The 16,859-nt window shown below is 46.5% G+C and overlaps 1 protein-coding gene across 1 annotated transcript in view; it reads left to right on the forward strand.

Annotated features, from left to right (window-relative positions):
- Positions 1 to 5,746, forward strand: part of Gramd2b (GRAM domain containing 2B) — a 72,177-nt gene extending 66,431 nt beyond the window's left edge. The window contains exon 14 of the mRNA XM_028888320.2: positions 4,532 to 5,746. Coding sequence (XP_028744153.1) covers positions 4,532 to 4,573 — 42 coding nt within the window. The 3' untranslated portion in view covers positions 4,574 to 5,746. The remainder of the gene's footprint in view (positions 1 to 4,531) is intronic.
- The last annotated feature ends 11,113 nt before the right edge of the window (positions 5,747 to 16,859 follow it).

Below are 16,859 nucleotides of genomic sequence, written 5' to 3' on the forward strand. Positions count from 1 at the left end.
TACTTCTGCCTGGCCACTGGCCAATCAGTGTTTTATTTATTGACCAATCAGAGCAATTTGAAATACAGACCATCCAACAGCAAGCTGGTCTACCATTTGTGTCCCTGGCTGGACATGAGACCACTGGTAAGTGATCAGTGACACTGGGGTTCACAGAGGGATGCATTTGGGAGTCAACTAGAAACTACTGACGAGCCACAGAGTGGACTCTAAGCTCACACAAAACATTGTGTCTAATCCCTGTTACCACCTTGGCTCATGAGGAATAAATAAAGTTTTAAATTACCTTGCTCCAGGTGGCAGAGGTAGAAGGCTGTTATTTGGGGACCTGGAATTTGAACCACTGGCCAAGTTGTGGTTATAAGTCTACTGCTTGCTTTCCGCAAGTGTTCCATTAAGAACTCTAACTGCTCCTCCAGAGGACATGGGTTCAATTCCTAGGATCCACATGGCAGCTCACGGCTGTCTATAACTCTATCTCCAAGGTATCCAACACCCTCACACAGACATATATGCAACAAAACACCAATGCACATAAAATGAAATAATAAAATCGTTTAAGAAAAAAGGCTGGGTGTGGTAGCACACACCTTTAATCCTAGCTCTTGGGAGCCAGAGCCAGGCGGATCTCTTGAGTTCTAGCCAGTCTGGTCTGCAAAGTGAGTTCCAGGACAGCCAGAGCTACACAGAGAAACCCTGTCTTGTGAGGGTTATGGGGGGAAGTCTTCTTCTTAGGACTGGCTCAGTGGCAGAAAGTGTCCTTAGCACTTGAAAGGGTGTGGCTCCATCCTAACAATAAATAAACCTGCCTCTCCTTTACTACTCATGGGCTTCTGTCTCCAAAGTGCCTTCCCTGGGTCAGCCCTGTCCTTAGCTTCATTCGTAGATTAAGACCGTAAGAGGATGAATGAGGAGAGGACCATTCATAACTATCCTGGAGATACACCTAATTACCACGGTTTACTTCTCCTTTCAAACAGTCCAGTCCTTTCGAATCTCCTTCGGTTTTGCCCTAATCCTTTATCTGCGGCTCTCCGGAGCCAGGCACTGTTGTTTTTCAGTTTTACTCATTCTGATTTGTAAATGCTGTTCTTTGGATCATATGCCCACAGAATCCTTTAGCCTTGCCTTGTGTTTCTGTTTCCTCCCCTGCCTGGCCCTGCCAGGACGCCACAGAAGGATTTGTTCACCATCCACAGTTGGCACGTCTATGTAGGGCTCAGACCCAGCCCAGCTGGGCAGCTGGGGAGACTGCTAGAAATGAAAAGAGACCACTGGCCTCCCGAAGCAGAGTCTGTAAAAAGTAGATTGGGGCCAAAATGTTCCCAGAGGTGGCTGAGCAGTTGCCTGGTACAGCCCAGGAATGAAAAGGCCCAAATACACTGTGGGAAATCCTGAGGCGTGACTCGGCTCTTCGCAGCAATCCCTTTCCGCTGTCGGAGACCGACCGGTCGTATCTAAGCCTCATGGTCAGGCCTCCGCTCTGCTCCCCTGTTTCTGTTCACGGTTGTCACTGCCCCTTCAGTCACACTCACAGGAAACCCAGGGGTGACCCCCCCTCCCCCTCCCCCTCCAGTCCCGTGAAGTCCGCCCTCAGATGTCTCCCCATTCATTGTCTTTCAGTCCCACTGTGCTGGCCCCTGAGTGCCCGTCTGACACTGTGAAATTGAATCCCATCGTGAACTGTCCTCAGAGTTTCTATTTATTATTATGGGATGTGAGAGGGTATAAGGAGTGTGTAGACACGGGCCTCTGAACACACGTAGGGGTCAGAGGACAACTTTGGGGAGTCAGTTCTCTCTTTAGTGGGTTCCAGGAACAGAGCTAGGGTTCAATAAACTTGAACAGCAAGTGTACCCATCAAGCCGTCTCCATGGCCCCTATTTATATTTTCTAATACTCCTGAAAATCAGCATTTGATATATTTATTGGCTACTGGGTTTTTGACTGTCAGTTGCTTATTTATCTCTTTTGTTTGGGTTTTGTTTTGTTTTGTTTTTATAGGTATGTTTACCCTTTTTTTTCTTTTTTTTTTTTTTTTTTTTTTTTTTTTGGTTTTTCGAGACAGGGTTTCTCTGTGTAGCCCTGGCTATTCTGGAATGCACTCTTTAGACCAGACTGGCCTCAGACTCAGAGATCCGCCTGCCTCTGCCTCCTGAGTGCTGAGATTAAAGGCGTGTGCCTAGCATTGTTTGCTTTTTTTTTTTGTTTTTTTGTTTTTTTTTTTTTTGTTTTGTTTTTTTTTTTTGTTTGTTTGTTGTTGTTTTTGGTTTTTCGAGACAGGGTTTCTATGTGTAGTTTTGTGCCTGTCCTGGATCTCACTCTGTAGCCCAGGCTGGCCTCAAACTTACAGAGATCCGCCTGGCTCTGCCTCCCAAGTGCTGGGATTAAAGGCGTGCACCACTGCTGCCCAGTTCTCTCTTTCTTTTTTAAGACTTATTTTATGTGTATGAGTATTTTGCCTGTGTGTATATAAGAACACCATGTGTGGGCCTGATGCCCTGAGACAACAGAGGAGAGTGTCAGATCCCCTGTGACTGGAGTTTCAGACAGTTGGAAGCCACTGTGCGGGTGCTAGAAACTCACACCAGGATCTCTGCAAAAGCAGCAAGTGGTCTAACCCACTGAGGCACATCTCCCCACCCCCAATTTTATTCTTTGGTTTTTTGTTTTTGTTTTTTTTTTGGTTTTTTTTGGTTTTGTTTTTTAGATTTAAATTTTTTTTTATTTTATGTATCTGAATGTTTTGACTGAGTGTGTGTATTTGAACCTGGTGTATACAGTGCATGTAGAGGCCAGAAGAGGGAGTTGGACACACACACACACACACACCTAAAACTGGAGTAAAGACAGTAGCGAGCTACCACTTGGGTGCTGGGAACTCAGGTCTTAGTTACTTCCCTCATGCACCCCAAGCCCACCTGCCTAGGAACACCTGCCTCTGAGTTGGGCCTTCCTCCATCAATTCGCAGTTAAGAAAATGTTTCACAGACAGGACTGTAGGCCAGTCTGATGGAGGCGGTTCCTCAACTGAAGTTCCCTTTTCCCAGGTGTCTCTAGATGTGTGACATCCCCTGAGCCATCTCCCCAGCTCAGAATGCTTTAAAATTCGTCATTAGAGCTGGGCGGTGGTGGCGCACGCCTTTAATCCCAGCCTCGGGAGGCAGAGCCAGGAGGATGTCTGTGAGTTCGAGGCCAGTCTGGGCTATAGAGCGAGTTCCAGGACAGGCTCCACAGAGAAACCCTGTCTCCAGAAAATTAAATAAATAAATGAAATTGTCTATTTTAGTGTATGAGTGTTTGGCTACATATATGTATGTACACCACGTGTGAGCAAGTGCCCCTTGAGGGTAGAGGACGGCATTAGCTCACCTGGAGCTGGAGTTACAGGCAGTTGTAAGCCACCTGATATGGGTGCTGGGAACCAAGCCCGGCTCTTCTGCGAGAGCAAAAACTTCTCTTACTCACTGAGCCATCTCTCCAGCAGCCCCTTCCCCCCAGGAATGTGTTTTATGGGTAAAGAAATCATTATTTTCTTCGGGCTGGAAGTGGCATTCATGGTAGAGTGATGTAGTAAGAAGAACATAAATCTGAATCAGATTTCTGTTTCTATTCTTACTCTGTAACTTGCTATCTGTGTACACGGTCTTGTTCCTTATCCTCCCTCACCCTCAGCGTCAGATGCAGACCCAGCCTGTGTATGGGGTGCCATGGTCAAGGCGAGATACCTGAGTCCCTGCACATGCATGCTAGAGGCCCTTGCTTTTTGCTTCTCCTGAGCGTGCCTGTAGGATGTCATAGACTCCCTCCAAGCCATGTCTTAGTTACACAGCACTATCAGTGGATGCTACAAATTGGGTAATTTATAAAGAGAAGGGGCAGATTAAGCTCTCAGTTCTGGAGGCTGGGGGGTTCAAAGTAGGGAGGGCGTACCTAGTGAAGGACTCCCTGCAGATGGGAGCTCCGTGATGAGACAGAGAGAGCCTGCTGCCGTGGGTGTCTCTTTAAATCAAACCATTAACGCCATGATGAGTAAAGCCCCACCTTAAAGTACCATCGGCATAGGACTTTGGGGGTTCCATTTCAACCTGAGTTGTGTTGGGGGACACAAATAGCAGGCTGTAAAAGAATATGTTTTGTTTTTTTTTTTAATCCACAGGGTTCTCTACGCCTATCAATAATATTGGTTGTTCAGAATCCCTTGCTGTGAATTCTTTAAAACTCGCCTATTCTGTGTTTCCTGAGAACATTTTAATGCCCAACTATGGACTGTAGTCTTGAGATCCAAACATATGACGACGTAGTTGGTCTCTCTGGATACCAGTCTTCTGTGGATGTTATGCATAGCAATGTGTAATAGAATTGCTAAACATTATGACGCTAGTTAAAACCACATAATATTTAAATTTAACCTCCACGTAGCTTTTTATTCTGGGTAGAATAAGGTCCTAGCACTTCCCGGCCATAGCAAATATGCTTTTAAGATACATATTGCAGTTTATAACAGTGGCATCTCTTTTATTGTTTCAAGATACAGAACAACTTACAAAAGCTGCTTGAGAATGGTGACTGAGTGACCGGATGCTGGGGCCAACATAATACCTCGTTTTCCCTTGAAGAAGGTGCTTCCCGAGAGAGTGCTGTGCGCCCCCTGCTGGCCAGAGGCGCAAGAGGCTGGGACTCCAGATGTGTTTGCACTTGGAGCTCTCCAGCTCAGGAAAGGGGGAGAGGGAATGATTTTGCTTTTGTGCAATAAAAGTTGACCTCGTCTCTGCTGCTGCCTGAAGAAAACAGACCCATCTCGGGAGGTGGGCAAGGTCCTGGAGGACACCTGTAGCGCGAGAGTTATGGTGATGGTCAGTAAACACTGCACTCCATGCTTTTCAGCCCTCCCCAGCCTCCTCTCGGCTCCCTTCACCCATCCCAACCAACCTTCAGACCTAAGGGGTACGTCGTATACCAACAAACTCAATGTGGTTCTTTAAATTAGCCACGAGCCTCCAACAAGGCAGTGAATATTTCCAGATGAACAGGCTTGCTTCAGACACCTGCGTTTTGGTCTCTGTTTTTTTTGTTTGTTTGTTTGTTTTTCCTTCTGTGCTTATGTTCTGATTTCTCCCGTCTATGAGTTTCAGTTTTTCATTTTAGTTTTGTGAGCATGTCTGGTAAAGTGAATTAAAGGTTGCATCTGTGTTGGGCTGTTTTGTTCCCTGTGACTGGTACTTAATTGGAGTGATTCTCCCCCACCTCCGATCAGGAATCTTCGAGGTGGCAGACTGAAGTACTGAATTAGATTCACCCTGAAACCACAACTAATCCTTAAGCCAACAGTTGCAATAGTGATTTCCTATGCGATGGAAAGTACTGTTCCTAAGATTCTAAGTGGACTACGGTAGCAGTTTTGAGCCAGGATGTCTGTGTTGGACTCTAAATCCCATTTCAGCATGGTAATTGGCTGTCTCTCTTCTACAATAAAGTAATAAGTGGTGGGTTGCTAACTTTACTTACCGTATGGGTTGGATTTTTTTTTTTATTAATAATTATTTAGGGTACCGTAAGATCTGTAAGTGTAAAACATTCTATCTGCAATGCGTTTTATAATCATTTCTATGAAATGTATTTTGTTTAATCAGATAAGCTAATAAGTGGATTGGTTACATCATTTGTATTTTGTCAGCCTACTGGGTAACTGTGCCTGGTGCACCGGCTTTTAATAAATACTCATTGGCTAAAACACTCTATGTAACACTGTTTCCTGGGTTTGTCAATTCTTTTACCTCAGATTTGCTGTGCCTTTTAAATGTCCTCACCTCCACACCGTGACTTTCCACTCATATTTACCACCACCACCACCACCACCACCACCATGGAGGATTTATTTCAAAAGTCAAAAAAAAATATTTTAAGTTTTTTGGGTTATAATGATGTCAAGGAAAGAAAATGAGCTTTGAAATCAGGAGACAAGTATTTGATTCCTAGGTTTGACTGACATTTTATGAGGTGTTTGGCCTCAGACATGATAGCTTGCCATCCTCTTGCCTGCTTTGCTCATGAGACTGAAATTTCCAAAGAAAAAGTGCCAGTGTGGATCTGATGAAGCCGCTAAGACACACAGCTTTGCTGGGCAAGTCGTTTCCCTCATAACAGGTACCATGTTCTTTTTTATTTTATCTGTGTGCGTGCGTGTGTGTGTGTGTGTGTGTGTGTGTGTGTGTGCGTGCATGTGTACACAGGAGGTCAGAGAGAACAACTTTCAGGACTCGGTTCTCTCTCTAAACCACAACTTCCAGGCATCAATCTTAGATTGTCTGGCTTGCTTTGCAAGCACTTTTACCCCCTAGGACCTCACTGCTCCCACTGTCCGTGCCCTGCCACCTAGAGGTTCGTCTTAAGGCAATAATCAAGTAAAAATCAGTTTTGCATGTAGGAATATTTTTTGAGAGAAGGTCTTACTATGTAGCTCTTGCTGGAACTTGCTATATAGACCAGGCTATCCTCTAACTCACAGAGGTCTGTCTACCTCTGCCTTCCAAGTACTGGAATTAAAAGCACATTCTATACCCAGCCTCCAGGAATGATCTTTGAAGCTTTCTAGTAGCAGAGCAGGTTTTGGTTTTGGTTTTGGTTTTTTCTTTTAGTTAGTTAGTTAGTTAGTTAGTTAGTTAGTTAGTTAGTTAGTTGGAGGCAGGGTTTCTCTCTGTAGCCCTGGTTGTCCTGAAACTTACTCTGTAGACCAGTCTGTCCTTGAACTCACAAAAATCTGCCTGCTTCTGCTTCTGCTTCTGCCTCCCGGGTGCTGGGATTGAAGGCCACCACCGCCCAGCTTGAACAGTTTTTAAGAAAGGTACATTGTGGGACGTTGCCATTGTTTGCATGCCTCCCTGTTAGAATTCCTGCCATCTCACCAGCCCAGGATATCCTTTTATGTACTGCTCCCCACCCCACCCCACCCCCATTTTATTACACTTATCTAATTGGGGGGGCAGTATATATACTGTGGCACATGTGTGACGATCAGGTGACAACTTGCAGGGGTTGACTCTCTGACCACATGGATCCCAGGAATCAATCCAGGTTATTAGGTTTGTCAGCAAGCCCCCCTTTACCCACTGAGCAGCCCCCCCCCATGTGCTGCTTTTAAGCGTGTATCCTGACACAAACGCTGTGGCCAGATTAACTGATAGAGCCGAGGCTGCCATGACACTTGCCATCCCCCACCACGGCTTCCCTGGTGCTAGGCTTTCAGGCATAGGCTGCCCCGTACTGCTTAATGCAGCATGCTCGATTGCCTGAATTTCCAGGCTGTCTTTGTTGTCTAGACGCAAAGCCTTTCCTAGTGTGGGAAGACTGAAAAATGACTTTTTCTATTGTGGTTTTTCTTATCTTTTGTGTTTCTAACCACTTAATGTAGTCTTTCTCTTTTTCCCCCCTCTGTGTACACATACACACACACACACACACACACACACACACACACACACACACACACAGCAGCCACCACACCAATAGTCTGTATATGGTAATGAAAAATGGGAGATGAAATAGCCCTTGCCTGCAGATAAAGCCACTGTATAAATGGGTCGTTATGACTCACACAACTCATTATCCTTTAGGTCTTTAAGAATCTGTCCAGAAAGCCTCACTTGGACAATTCTTTCTGAAAGCAGCCTTAATACACAGAAGTGTGAGAAAACGCAGCGTGGAGGAGTATGCATCCATTTGTCCTGCCATCACTCTACCTAATTTTTTAAAGATGTGTTTATCTTATTTTGTACGTGAACGGTTTTGCCTGCAAGCATGTTGTGAAAGGATGATAACCAGAGTTACAGAGGGCTTTTTTGGGAGGAAGGAGGGGATAGGAGAGAGGAGAGCCAGGCCTGGAGAGAGAGAGAGATGGCGGGAGCAGAGGAGAGCGAGAACAGAGAGCAGGGAGCAGAGAGAGAGCGTGGTCTGCATCCGGCTTTTTAAGGCACGTGCGTAGTCGTCCTCGCCCCCCCCATGACGTAAGACACAAGACCCCGAGCTGCGCATGTGCAGGAGTGAGGGCAGGATCCTAACGGTGGGCACCACCACTTTTCACAGATGATGAAGTCCACACACAGAACAGCCAGGTAACGTTCCCTAGCAATCACATACCTAGTTAAACCTGAAAGCAAACTTTCTCCAAACCTGTGAAAGTGTCCACTTGAACGGACGACAAGACAGCCCTCTTACAATGACATTTATTTTGTGTGGTGGGTGAGGTATCAGGACAACTGCAGGAGCTGGCCCTGGGGGCAGCCACCGCCGAGTGCCTCCTTAGCAGCTGAGCCCCACCCCACTCCCCACTCCCCACCCCCACCCCACCCCCACCCCCACCCCCACCCCCAAGTTCCCTGTTTTTCTGTGAGAATTGCTGCCGGCTTTGCCCTCTTCTCTGAATCCCAGGTACTCATCAGTCCTGGGCCACAGGGCTAGAGCTCTGCTGCAGCTGCAGTCACTCTCCTGCAGCGGCCTTTGCTCTCCCAAACTCTCACGACTCCATTACATGCGGCAGACAGAGCCAAGCTGTATCCAGTTCTGCCTGCACCCCGGGACCCTAACCAGCCTCCTTTCCCCCATGCCAACCGGGCTTTCGTCCCCTTCCTTCCAAGGACCTCGGACATTTTAGCCTTAGCTTCTCCGGTACCAAGTCACATACATCCCTTTAGCGCCCTTCTAGTTTTATTCACAGGTTTCGTCTGGATCTCTCTAAGTTCAAGACCACACTGGGCTACAGGAGATTGGTCCAGTCTAGGAGAGAAACAGAGTCAGGCTGTGGTGGTACGCACCTTTAACCCCAGTATTTAGGAGGCACACACGCCTTTAATCTCAGCACTAGGAAGGTTGAGATAGGACGTGAAATGGCTGGGCAGAGAAAGGCATGTAAGGCTTGAGGAGACAGGAACTAGGGGCCTTTGCGGCTGAGGACTCCGAGGCATTCAGTCTGAGGATTCATGGACATCGTCGGCTGAGGAGCTGGTGAGGTGAGAAGTGGCTGTGGCTTGTTCCTTTGTCTCTCTGATCTTTCAGCATTTACCCCAAGATCTGACTCCGGGTTTTTATTAAGACCGTTAGATTCGCCCAACATTCTAATACAAGTCTATATGGGTATTCTCGTTTCTCCTCGGAAAACAGCTAAGAATTGAAAGGCTGCATCTCATGGCAATTATATGATTAGCTTTTTAAGAAACTAAGAAATGTACTGGAGAGAGAGAGAGAGAGAGAGAGAGAGAGAGAGAGAGAGAGAGATGCATATACACACAATAAATAAGTATCTTTAAAAAATTAAAATGAAACTATAAATATACATACATTCCCATCACCAGTGTATAGACCAATTCATCCAATCTTCACCTCATGAAATATACAGTCTTAAATTAGTGTGTTAGTCCCGTCACTTGATCTCTGCCTGGGCTCAGATGGCACCCCATGACCAGAATCCTGTTAGCACACTTGATCAGAGAAGTGCATGCATTTCAGGCCAGCACATGCGGCCTTTTGATTCTGGGGAAACCTCAAAGGCTACGTCAGTGGTGACTCGTACCCTTTTGTGGATCAGTAGGCAGGACAGGATACTGATCCCTCTAAGCTCTGCTTCCACTAACCCTGCACCATGGAATTAATCGGAGGCAGGTTCCTTTTGCTCAGATGGATTTGTGTTTTTGAGACAGAGTCACATGTGGCTCAGGCTGGCCTCAAACCTGACATTCTGCCAAAGATGACCTCAAACACCTGATTTTCCTGCTTCCCCCTCTCAAGGGCTGGATTACAGGTGTGTAACTCCCACATCCAGTTTACAGTGTTGTGAGTGCTAGACAGGTACTCTACCAACCGAGCTACATCCCTAGATCCCTAAATGGATTTTGGAATGGAGTTTTTTAGTTACATTTTCTCTTTTTCATGTGCATGTCTCTGTGTGAAGGTTTTAAATTGTATTTATTTAGTGTATGCCTATGTATGAGTGTGTGTGTGTGTGTGTGTGTGTGTGTGTGTGTAGACATACATGTGCCATGGCAAGCATGTGAAGGTCAGAGAACAACATGTGGGAGTCATTTCTCTCTTTATGGTGTGTACCATGTGAGTGCCCCGGATTAAACTCAGATCAGGTCATCACCTGCGGCTGTAGGTACCTTTACCTGATGAGCTATTTTTCCAGCCCCTTGAATGAAGATTTTTAGGAAAATGACAGTATATATAAATATTTCCAGAGGCTTGAGTCCTTCAAGTATTCACCTTCCTATATCAGTACTTCAATATCAGCAATAATCATTCATTAATAAATGGCCCATTTGCCGGGCAGTGGTGGTGCATGCCTTTAATCCCAGCACTCAGGAGGCAGAGGCAGAGGCAGGCAGATCTTTCTGAGTTCAAGGCCAGCCTGTGAAGGTCTACAGAGCAAGATCCAGGAAAGGCGCAAAACTACACAGATAAACCTTGTCTTGAAAAAAAAAGGCCCATTCAGCAAGGAGTTGTCACACAATATGAGGACCTAAGTTGGATCCCTAATCCTACACAGGCACAGTGGCATATGCCTATAATCCTGGCACTGGGGAGGCATAATTAGGGGACCCCTGATGCTTGCTAACTAGCCAGTCTAGCTGAATCAGTAAGCTCCAGACTCAGTGAGAGACTCCATCTCAATAATAAGGAAGACACACAACACTGACCTCCAGCCTCGAAGCACACACACACACACACACACACACACACACACACACACACACGGAACAACTGTGAAAACTCTGAAGCTACCGCGTGGCATCAAATTCTGATGGGGATCTGGGGACGTGGCACATTTTTCTCTGAGAGCAATGCTGAGAATCTCTCACCTTTCCTCTTGGTTCTGCTCCAGGTAAATATTCCCATGTGGCCACACCTGCTATTAAAGTAGCTGCATAAAACCAGATACATGGTCTTCCTGGAAAAATACAAATAAATGTTTTTATAATCTTTTGTTCTGGCACTGTCAGGCTCTCTATATATGGGCCACTTCCTGACATTTGGGTAAACTTTAATGAATCAGACCATGACATTTATAAAGGACAAATTATGCCAACCCCGTCCCCCGCTTCCAGCTTCATGAACAGTGCTGGAGGGCGGGAGAGATGGCCCCGTGGTTAAGAACACTGGCTGCTCTTTCAGAGGACCTAGGCTTGAGTCCCAGCACCCATGCAGCTGCTCAAGACCATCTGTAACTCCAGTACCAGGAAATCTGATGCCTTCTTGTGGCCTCCTTGAGTAATGGGCATGCACATACACAGACATATGCCAGGCAAAACACTCATACATGTGAAAATAAAAATTAAAACACTACATAAAATAAACAGTGCCTGAGCCAGCAAAAGTGACCAAACAGGTAGGATCGGCTGACATTAGACCCACTATTCGGCTTCCTTTCAGGTCTGGAAGCTCCTGGTCTACATGTTTGTCCTCGTATCTGTGCTGGTTAAACCCTGGCTATGAGGAAATGCAAGAGCACAAGCTTTGTTTCTCTTCCTGGGTCAGAACAAAGTCCCCGAGAGAACAGCATACATAGAACATGATCATTTGGGCTCACCAGCTCACCGGGTCCAGTCCATGGTTTCCTGGCCCCACACATTTACACAGAACATCATGGTGCTAAGAGCATGTGCCAGAGGCTGTTTACCTCATGGCCCAGAGAGAAATGCCTGTCCCCCAGGTATAACCTTCCAAAGCATACATCTGTACAACTTCTGTCAGCTGAGGATGAAACAGTCAGTACATGAATCTGTAGGGACTGTTTAGATCCAAATGGCCTAGCTCATGGATTTGGTTTTCATGAACTCTTTAGTATCTCCCAAATACTCTTATTTGGTATTTGGTAGTTATCATTTATTTATTTATTTATTTATTTATTTATTTATTTTTGGTATTGGGTACCAGCCATAAACATGGTACCTGCAGTGGTTTGGATGAGAGTGTCCCCACAGGCTCACATATTTGAATGTTCAGTCCACGGTTGGTGGAACTGGTTGGGAAGGATTAGGAGGTGTGGCCTTATTGGAGGAGGTATGTCACTGGGGGTGGGCTTTGAAGTTTCAAAAGCCCAAGACATTCCCAGCTAGCTCTCTCATGCATTCTCTCTCTCTCCCTCATGCTCCCTCCCTCTCTCTCTCTCTCTCTCTCCCTCCCTTCCCTCCCTCTCTTCTTTTATCCCTCCCTTCCTCTCTCCCTCCCTCCTGTTTGTGGATCAGATGTAAGCTCTCAGCTACTACTCTGGCACCATGTCTGCCTAGCTGACACCATGCTTCCCACCATGATACTATGGACTCACCCTCTGAAACGGACACATGCATATCTCACGGTTATTTTAGGCTCAGGGACAGAAGCTGAAGCCAGAGGTCCTATCCTAGATCTTAGATGTAACAAGGTGACTGGATGGGGAATTCCAGCCTGGCTGGAGTTAAGAGCCAAGCATTCCTCAGATTAAATGGGAGAAAGGGCTGAGGTCTCACTTCTCACTCCCAACTAAGCGAAGCCTTCCAGTAATACAACCTGAAAATAATTAATCTTCTCTAAGATGTCTGCAAACTCTGGGAAGTGACACACTATGAGTTAATCGGCCCACGATTTGTTTTGTTTTAGGTAAGAACCTGCCACTAAAATATTCCAAACTTGTCTCTCAAAACATTGCGGTGGTTTTTGTTTCTTTGTTTGTTTCTCTTGAGCCTATGGAATCTGACTGGACGAGACTGCTGCTGTGCCTCTCAATATGGAAACAGCAGCCCACATCCCAGCACTGGCTGGCACATTCCTGTAGCCCTGAGGTCATTCAGGGGTCAAATGGAAACTGTGACCAAGTCATGGTGTGAGGCTAGGCAAGCAGCACCCACCCTGTCTCTGATCTGCCTGGGAAGTCAGCCTAAGCAAGTCCCACACACATCCCTATCTACCAGCTGCAAGGCAGAAGGCATGTTCACACCAGCATGGAGAAGACTAGACTACTGTTCTGTATAAACATGAAGTTATTTGACATCCTAAAGGCAACAAGAACAGGTCGGTATCCTGCTTTTAAGGTGTTGTAATTGAACTGATGGTATTAACATTAGGTACAGATTAGGTGTTGTCTTCTGTGAGTACTTCAAACAGGACAGCCAGCAACAATAACGACAAAAGAATCATTTCCTAGACGTAAAAGGCCCACTTATGAGCTTTTACTCAATCCCAAAGGAACTACTTCCAAGCGTTCAAGGATGTGGCAGCTTGTTTCCAGTTTACAGTATGTTGGTTGAGATACCAAGTCTAACTCCAAATAACCCAACCTTTTGTCTCTAGGGTTCAGGGTCATTGGGGGGGGGGTGTTTTTATTTTAATGACCCACAATTACAATGACATTAATAAAACTCCCAAGTATATGATTGTACTAAATTCCCATAGGAAAAAAAATATATTGTTCACTTAAAAATCAAGACTTTTCCCATTGAGCTGAGGCTGGGCAATCTGTTCATTTATGGGATAGCTCACAGACTGACACACACACACACACACACACACACACACACACACACACACACACTATCTGTGCATCACCCACAGCTGTTCAGTCACCACCCCTTATGGAAGGGTGTGGCTCAGTTGGTAGAGTGCCCTAGGCTCTGGTCTCCATTCCCAGCACCTCAAAAACTGAACAGTGGTACACACCTATAATCCCAGCACTCGGGAGGTGGAGGCAGGAGGATTAGTTCAGGTCATCCTCAGCCACATAGTGAAGCTGAGACCAGCCTAGGCTGCATGGGATTCTATCTCAAAAAAGTAAATAAAGGCTGGAGTGTGGTGGTGCACACCTTGAATCCCTATCCTTGGAAGGCAACAGCAGATGGACCTCTGTGAGTTGAAGGCTAACTTGGTCTGCTCAGAGCTACAGGTCAGCCAGGGCTACAGAGTGAAATCCTGTCTCAAAACAAACAAATAAATGCAACCTGCACCACCAACATGTCTGTTCCCGTCCGGCCTCACAGATGCACGAGAATTACAACAGAAACAAGACAGAAGGTCATCTCTCAGAGAAGGGCCTAGGAGTGGGCAGTCCAGAGCTGATGCCTGTGCACCTCAGAGTCCTCAGAGTAGAGATTCTTCCTAATTTTTCACACAGTCACACCGCCACACCATCCAGCCTCAATAAAGTTTGGCTCTGATGGCCCAAGTCCTAGATTGGTATAAGGGAAGAGAGACTGGGCCTCTCAGAGGATGAAGTCTCTAGACTCATCGTTTAAGAAATGACCCTTGAGCCAGGCAGTGGTGGCAAATGCCTTTAATCTCTGCATTTAGGAAGTAGAGACAGTCAAGTCGGATCTCTGTATTCAAGGCCAGCCTGGTCTACAGAGTGAGTTCCAGGACAGCCAGGGCTGCACAGAGAAACCCTGTCTCCAAAAACAAAAGACCCTTGAATCAGGGATGACCCTATCTATCTGCCCAGACTGCCGAGTCACTCTTGATTGAATGAGTGCCTCTGGGGTGCTCCAGCCCAAACCTCACTCTACACAGAACAGTCTGGAGACCTGTCCCCAAGTCTGACTATCCGCCTATTCCACTTCAGACACAAAGCTCTCATGCTCAGTATTACAGCTCTGCTCAAACATCTCGAAGAAGTGTGGTAGGACAAGACTACCACCTTTGTAGAGGAGGATACTGTGCCTTAAAAGAGAGATGGTTTCCTGGTGTTACATATACGGCCTGATGCTGGGAATCATAGCACAAATCCAGGCCTCCTAGAAGAAGGGGGCACATAAAAGAAGAAGCACTGAGCACAGCAAATGAAGCAGAGGCAGCTGGAAACAGCACTAGCCACGACCTTGTTCTGGTTATCCACTTCTCTTTAATCAGCCAGTCTTTTCCAGGTAGCCAGGCCTTCTGGTCTACCCAGTAGCCACCACAGGGTTTCCAGCATGGCCAAGCCCTAGCCTCAGCTGCCCACCTTGTCCACAATCCTCTCTTCCCTTCCTCCTCTTTCCTAATCAACCTTGAATTTTCCATGATGGGCTGCTTCTATAAGCGGATGGCTCTGATTGTCCTGGGAAATGACAGAAGAATCCAGAGTTGGCGGGCAGTCAGACTCCGTGGAGAAGATACCCCAGCACCCAGTGAAGGCTACTTCCCTCATTCCCACCCTACCCTCTCAACATAAAGCACGGAGTTCTTGACTAATGGGCAGCTTCCATAAGAAAAGTTGGCTTCATAAGGCCGCATGTGCTGTGTGACTGGGTTCTGCCCATATGTAATAGTGGAAGGAGTATGTCCACTTCTGATCACACTCTGAAACAGGAAGGCTATGCTCTGCCCCATCCACCCACAGAAACATAGACATGGCAGTGAGCCATCTCCGGCTATGCAAGACAGCAACTAGAAGCCAGAGGCCTGGCACAGGCTCCCCCCGGATGGTTTCCACCTGGGCTAGTTAATAGGGAACAATCCTGTTTCCCCGTTATTTTCTCCGGTCTGTGGGAGCAGCTAAAAGATATCTCTATCATACGAAGGTTCTGCCTGGAAGGGCACAGTCTGTTTCATTCTTCTCAATGGAGTGGCTGTCTAAAGGGGAGTTGGAGGCATGCCTGGCTTATCAGTGCCTGAAGAATAATGCCAGTGAGCTGTTGTGTCTGGAAGAGACTCCAAATGTCACTTGGCCTGGATAAAAGAAACATGTGCAATTGGAAAAGGTGAACAGAGCTGTGAACCGCCTGGTCTAACTGGAGGGACCCAAAGAAACTGAAGTGTGACTTTTTGCATTTTTATTTATTATTATTGTGTGTGTAGTATGTCAGGGAGGATACAGTAGCTACGGAATATGTATGGAGGGAGAAGACAACTATTGGTGAAATTATTAAGGCCATTCCATGTAGTTAAAAGGGAGGTTTATTTTGTGGGGTAACTTACAAGTGAAGGGATAGTTTACAGAGTCTGGGAAAGACGGAGCACAGTCCAGCGGTGTTCTCTGGAGAACTCTGCTCGGTCTACCTCCAGCATCCAGGGTCCGGGAACCAAGAGAGCCGGCGCATCCGGATCTCGGGTCTTCAGGGTCTTCTCTTGGCCCCACCTTGTAGGTGTGACAGTTACCAAAGCCTCATTGGGAGTTGGAACTTCCAGGTCAAAGCTGGAATGGCTACCCACTACAGACAACTTTATAGAGAGGTTCTCTCCTTCCACCTTTACATGGATCACAGGGACTAAATGTGGGCCGGCAGGCTTACTTGGCATGTGTTTGCATGCAGGTTGATTTCACCCCCAACTGACGTCACAGCTAGCCCAGCTCACCTGGATTACAATGAGAAACGTGAGATGATGATGACAGTAGTGATGATCATGATGATTGGTGTACTGGCTGGTTTTGTGTCGACTTGACACTAGCTAGTCATCAGAAAGGAAGGGACCTCAGTTAAGGAAAAGCCTCCATGAGATCTAGAGTAAGGCATTTTGCCAATGAGTGATCAATGGATGTGTGGGGTGGTATTTTATTTGTGCTGAAATGTGGTGATATTTTATTTGTGCTTTGATAAATAAAGCTTGCCTAGAGATCAAGGGGAAAAGGCCAGCCATTTTAAGTAAACAAGAAGGCAGCACACATCCTTAATCCTATCACTTAGCAGGCAGGATCTCTGTGTGGTCAAGGCCACACTAGGGAACAGAGCCAAGTGTGGTGACACACGACTTTAATCCCAGTGCCAACCATAGAGACCTGGAGGTCTGTACAGACAGACAGAAAGTAACAGGTTTGTGTAGGAAGAGGAAGTGAGGCGGCTGGGCTAAGAGAGCCAATGAGAGGGCAGAACAGCAAGGCAATAAAGGCGTGGGTAGACAGGAAGTGATGGGCATTTGGAAGCTGC

This window comes from Peromyscus leucopus, chromosome 19 (genome assembly GCF_004664715.2).
Source record: "Peromyscus leucopus breed LL Stock chromosome 19, UCI_PerLeu_2.1, whole genome shotgun sequence".
NCBI classification, from domain to species: Eukaryota; Metazoa; Chordata; class Mammalia; order Rodentia; family Cricetidae; genus Peromyscus; species Peromyscus leucopus.